Consider the following 5,654-nt stretch of genomic DNA (forward strand, 5'->3'; position numbering starts at 1 on the left):
CTTAGGGAAAACATTTCTCTAATGTGTAAAGCTGAGGCAGGAGAACTGCTTGAGCCCGGGAGACGGAGGTTGCAGTGAGCTGAGATCATGCCACTGCACTCCAGCCTGGGTGACAAGAGGGAGACTCTATCTTAAAAAAAAAAAAAAAAAAAGTGAATGATTCACAAAATTACATACCCAATAAAAGTGATAGCATTTTTGCTAATTCAGGAGTATATATGGATCAAAATATAACACTACCACTTAGTAAAAGTTCTGTTTTAATACAATTCACTTACTGAAGCACAGGCCAAAATTCCAAAAAATCCAACTTTCTGTACTAGGTTCTGAACTGCCAGTTTGGCCCGGGAGGCAAAGTCCTGTAAAAAGGCAAATTTAGAAACATTAATGAAAAGTAGGAAAAGAAGGAAGATGGTTCTTTCCAGAGTTTATTAAAAATCTCATGATCTGATGACACTGATTAATAAGATGAATGATGAAAAAAATCACAGTAGGTTGTTCACTGAAACACAAGTAAAATAATGATAGAATATTATATCCTTAAAGTTAAGCTCTTACCACATTTTAAGAATAAACCAAAACACTGTAACTTTAAATTTAGTATTCTCTCTGGATATTCTAGGGATTAACAAAATATTGTAAAGTAACCATGAACCAATTTATTATTTTGGAAACACTGGCCTACAACATCTACCTTTTCCTCTCTTCTATAATTTGCCAGATTTCATATCTAATTGATAGCAGGGTAGAAATTCATAGGATTTTTCAAGATGGCCAATGAAGACATCTGTGCCGATCACTAGCCAGAAGATGGAAAAAAAAGTTATGCGGCAATAACTCAGCATTCATTATCCCAGAAGCAAAAGAACATCCTACATTTGCACAGCTTGTGCTAGTTTTGTAAAACATTCTCACCATGATTTTATTTGAGCCTTCAATAATTCTGGTGTGCAGGTAGATATTATTATACCCAATCTATAGACCACAAAACTGCAACTCAGAAAGGGTAAATCATCAAGATCATAATGTCAGTTAGGGACAAAGACAGGACATGATTCAATATTCAGACTGTGAAATCAGTGCTTTTTATTTCACTCTGTTACCTCCTCCCATGTTGAAACATGCATTCGGCTGGCTAGTTCTTTCAGTATGCTGATGCTACAAATATTTGACTTTAATTCTTTTCTGGTTTTGAAATGGCATATATTGGAATCCAAATTCCAATGAAAATAGTTTGTAAGACAAAAAATGAGCTAATGTGTAAATGCTTTTTGTGTGTGTAAATGCTTAATAAAGTCTTCATATCATAGAACCTCTTCCACTCTCTTTAGTCCAACTTTCTTTTTTTTTTAAATTTTTTTGGGACAGAGTTTCACTCTTGTTGCCCAGGCTGGAGTACAGTGGGACAATCTCGGCTCACTGGAACCTCTGCTGCCCGGGTTCAAGTGATTCTCTTGCCTTAGCCTTCCCAATAGCTGGGATTATAGGCGCCTGCCACCATGCCCAGCTAATTTTGTAGTTTTAGTAGAGTGGAGGTTTCACTATGTTGGTCAAGCTGGTATTGAACTCCTGACCTCAGGTGATCTGCTTGCCTCGGCCTCCCAAAGTGCCGAGATTACAGGCGTGAGCCACCGCGCCCAGCCTTTAGTTCAACTTTCTTTTTTTTTTTTTTTGAGACAGAGTCTCGCTCTGCCGCCCAGGCTGGAGTGCAGTGGCCGGGTCTCAGCTCACTGCAAGCTCCGCCTCCTGGGTTTACGCCATTCTCCTGCCTCAGCCTCCCAAGTAGCTGGGACTACAGGCGCCCGCCACCTCGCCCGGCTAGTTTTTTGTATTTTTTAGTAGAGACGGGGTTTCACCGTGTTAGCCAGGATGGTCTCGATCTCCTGACCTCGTGATCCGCCCGTCTCGGCCTCCCAAAGTGCTGGGATTACAGGCTTGAGCCACCGCGCCCAGCCTTAGTTCAACTTTCTAAAAGACAATAAAGAGACTATAGAAGCTGGACAGATCCATCATAGATAGTAGAAACAAAGTTTAAAGTCAGAAAAGCAAACTAGTTGAAAAATATACTTCTCTAATTGGCACAGAATCTGTGTATCCCCACTTACAAAAACATTTTGACAAATAATACTGTGTAGAATAGTCCTACAAAGTTACCACAGTAGTTAATACTGAAATTAAAGCAAATAAACAAAAAACTTAACTCTACTTGTTGAAGATGATGAGAAAATCAAAGAAACCAAACCAACAAACTATATTTAAAAAAAAAGATCAGTCAATATAAACACTTTAAAGTCCAAATACATAGGCTTTCAAAGTTAATCATTAAATCCTACAACAAAATTTAGCAATTTTATAATCTATTTCCAAAGAGATAATGATTAATTTTTCTTTCTGGGATTAGACTTACTTTTTCACTAAGTCAGTTATATCAGATTTAATTTTTTTTTTTGAGACAAAGTTTCACTCTTGTTGCCTAGGTTGGAGTGCAATGGTGCGATCTCTGCTCACTGCAAACTCCGCCTCCTGGGTTCAAGCGATTCTCCTGTCTCAGCCTCCCGAGTAGCTGGGATTACAGGTGCATGCCACCACGTCCAGCTAATTTTTGTATTTTTAGTAGAGATAGGGTTTCATCATATTGGTCAGGCTGGTCTCAAACTCCTGACCTTCCACCTTGGTCTTCCAAAGTGCTGGGATTACAGGCGTTGAGCCACTGCCCCAGGCCTCAGATTTAGTATTTTTAAACAACTGAACTACTGCAGCAAAGGGCATTTTCTATTTTTATTTAAATTTCTAGCTGAAAGTTAATTTTTTTCTTAGCATCTATTGCATTAAGTGTGAAGTACTGAGTTTTATTGATTTAAAACCATATAAGAATAAATAATCAAATCAGTTTTCCTATATAGCTTATTTTAAAAACAAATTAATTTCTACTTCTTTTATTATATTTTATTATTATTTACTGCTCCTCTTCACTAATCCTATCCTTCTGCAAAATCCATTTATTTTTAACAATTTACACAATTAGCCCCCAAATTACTAAGTTTATAATCCATTTGAAGCACTAAATAAAAATTGGTAAAAAGAAATGTTTTAATTGTCTAAAGTATCAACAGATACTATTAAATTAAAAACTAGTTATGAAATCTTAATTACTATAGCACAATAATTAAATATATAAAATTAGGAAAATGCCTTCCTTTACAGTCCTTAAAATTTTCATAGCAAATCTGCTTTTAATGAGAGGGAAGATTGCATTTCTTTTTTTTTTTTTTTTGAGATGGAGTCTTGCTCTGTCACCCAGGCTGGAGTACAGTGGCATGACCTCAGTTCACTGCAAGCTCTGTCTCCCGGGTTCACGCCGTTCTCCTGCCTCAGCATCCCGAGTAGCTGGGACTACAGGTGCCCGCCACCATGCCCGGCTAATTTTTTGTATTTTTTACAAAAATACAAAATACTGTGTTAGCCAGGATGGTCTCCATCTCCTGACCTTATGATCTGCCCGCCTCGGCTTCCCAAAGTGTTGGGATTACAGGCGTGAGCCACCGCGCCCGGCTGGGAAGACTGTATTCAATTGCTAAGAAAAGGTAAAGTAAACAACAACAAAAGCATACAAATTTTATTTTAAAGACAGCACAATTTTTATAAATAAGTTTTCCAAGTCAGATATATGTGGGAATATTTTTCTATCAGCATTAATGTCACCTTTAATAGATACAATTACAGAAAATTAGTTTTTTTTACATTAAATGGTATAGAAAAGATCTACAGGTATTGTATTTAGAAAGTTTAGTGTCCACCTTTCATTTATATTAATTTCCTTTCTTTTTCTGAGTTTGCCAAAGAGCATTATCTTAATTTTAAGGCTTTAGAATTTTCTATTTATTTAAACCAAGTGGCTAAGATTGTGCCATCATTTCAAACTGATGGCATTTTTCTACTCTATAGAATCATACATACATATACAAACTTAAATAGGAAAAGAGGTACAATTATACCAACTGGTTTATATAAAGAAAAAAATGATTAAACATTATGCAGATCACCTAATAATATACAAAGATACTTAAGACTACGGAAGATCAAGAAAACATGGTTTAAAAAACATCCTGAAAACAGGTCAAAACACAGTGATCATTACTAACAAAGAGGAATAACAAGTAAGGAGCCATTTTTCCCTTTTAGGGAAGAGTATCTTTGCTTAACCGCAATTAGGCAAGAACAAAAAACAGACTTCTTGTTCTTTCAGATGCCTGGGTGCTCCTCATTAGTTATCTTTAAGGGAGCTCTAACAATCTTTATTTGAGCAAGAAGAGTTAATCTATCCAAACACATGAAGCTGAAACCTCCTTTTACCTTTTTTATTTTTTAAATTTGAAGCTGGCATGTATTATAAGGAAAACAAGTAAAGCGTCTTTTTAATGGAGAGCTTTACTTTTTAAAAAGAGTGAAAGTCATCTACTGAAAAAAGATTTCACAAATTTTATTATCTATTTAACATATACAGTGACCATGCTACTTTCAGTTCCCATAATTTTTTTCTGAGGTCTTTCACAATATTCTCAGAATTTAAATTACATTATATATCAAATAATCTACAAACATTTACTGAAATTATATTAATACGAAGTATGCACAGTTGTTTTTATTTCAAGAAAATAAACATTAGCATAATATGCAGTTTGATGGAGAGTATTTTCTTGATTTTTTTCCTTGCCAGTGTATGAAAACAAAACCAGAAAAGCACTGTATTGGTATTTTAGAATAGTAAAATAACTAATGTTTACATTTCATAAACACGAACATATTTTATTGTTTCTTATTTTAAATTTATTATTATTTTTTAGTCAGAGTCTCGCTGTTGCCCAGGTTAGAGTGAAGTGGCGTGATCTTGGCTCACTGCAACATCTGGCTCCCTGGTTCAAGCGATTCTCCTGCCTCAGCCTCCTGAGCAGCTGAGACTACAGGCACACACAGCCACGTCTGGCTAATTTTTTTGTATTTTTAGTAGAGATGGAGTTTCACCATGTTGCCCAGGCTGGTGTCAAACTCCTGAGCTTAGAAGATCCACCCTCCTCAGCTTCCCAAAGTGCTGGGATTACAGGCTTGAGTCACTGCGCCAGGCCCAAATTTATTTCACTTTTAGTGTCACATGTATAAAACTTACTTATATGGTTTTAACAGCTTTATGTAATAATTTTACTGAAAACGTTATTCTTTTATTGTTCAAAATGTTTTATATGTTATGTGCAATTTTGCTTTCCTTGTTGCTCTGTAGTTTTAAAAGTTCTTTGCTTTTCTAAAAACAACTTCAGTATTTTTTCATTATTTGTATAATTTGGCAGCTCTTTCTTATGTTGATTTTAGAATAATATTGTCTATTAACTAAAATATGTATATTCTCACTTGCTTTTATGAGAATTTTATTCTATGTATATTGTTAATAAAGTTGACTCTATTACTCACACAACTACCACCACCAAAAAGCTAAACCAAAACCAAAAAAATCCCTTTTATAAAACTAAAAAAAAAATTTAAACAAATTTTGCTGTTCTTTTTAGTCCAAGTAAAAGAAAAAAGCTAGGTAAAAATACACACTCATAATACACAATATTTTTTATTTTTTTTTATTTTTTATTTTTTATTTTTTTATTTTT

General features: G+C 34.9%; 1 protein-coding gene across 1 annotated transcript in view; it reads right to left on the minus strand.

The window, feature by feature from the left end:
- Window positions 1-5,654, minus strand: part of VMP1 (vacuole membrane protein 1) — a 152,169-nt gene that overhangs the window by 33,538 nt on the left and 112,977 nt on the right. The window contains exon 8 of the mRNA XM_011953771.1: window positions 279-359. Coding sequence (XP_011809161.1) covers window positions 279-359 — 81 coding nt within the window. The remainder of the gene's footprint in view (window positions 1-278; window positions 360-5,654) is intronic.

The sequence above is a fragment of the Colobus angolensis genome, unplaced genomic scaffold (assembly GCF_000951035.1).
Source record: "Colobus angolensis palliatus isolate OR3802 unplaced genomic scaffold, Cang.pa_1.0 Scaffold37, whole genome shotgun sequence".
NCBI classification, from domain to species: Eukaryota; Metazoa; Chordata; class Mammalia; order Primates; family Cercopithecidae; genus Colobus; species Colobus angolensis.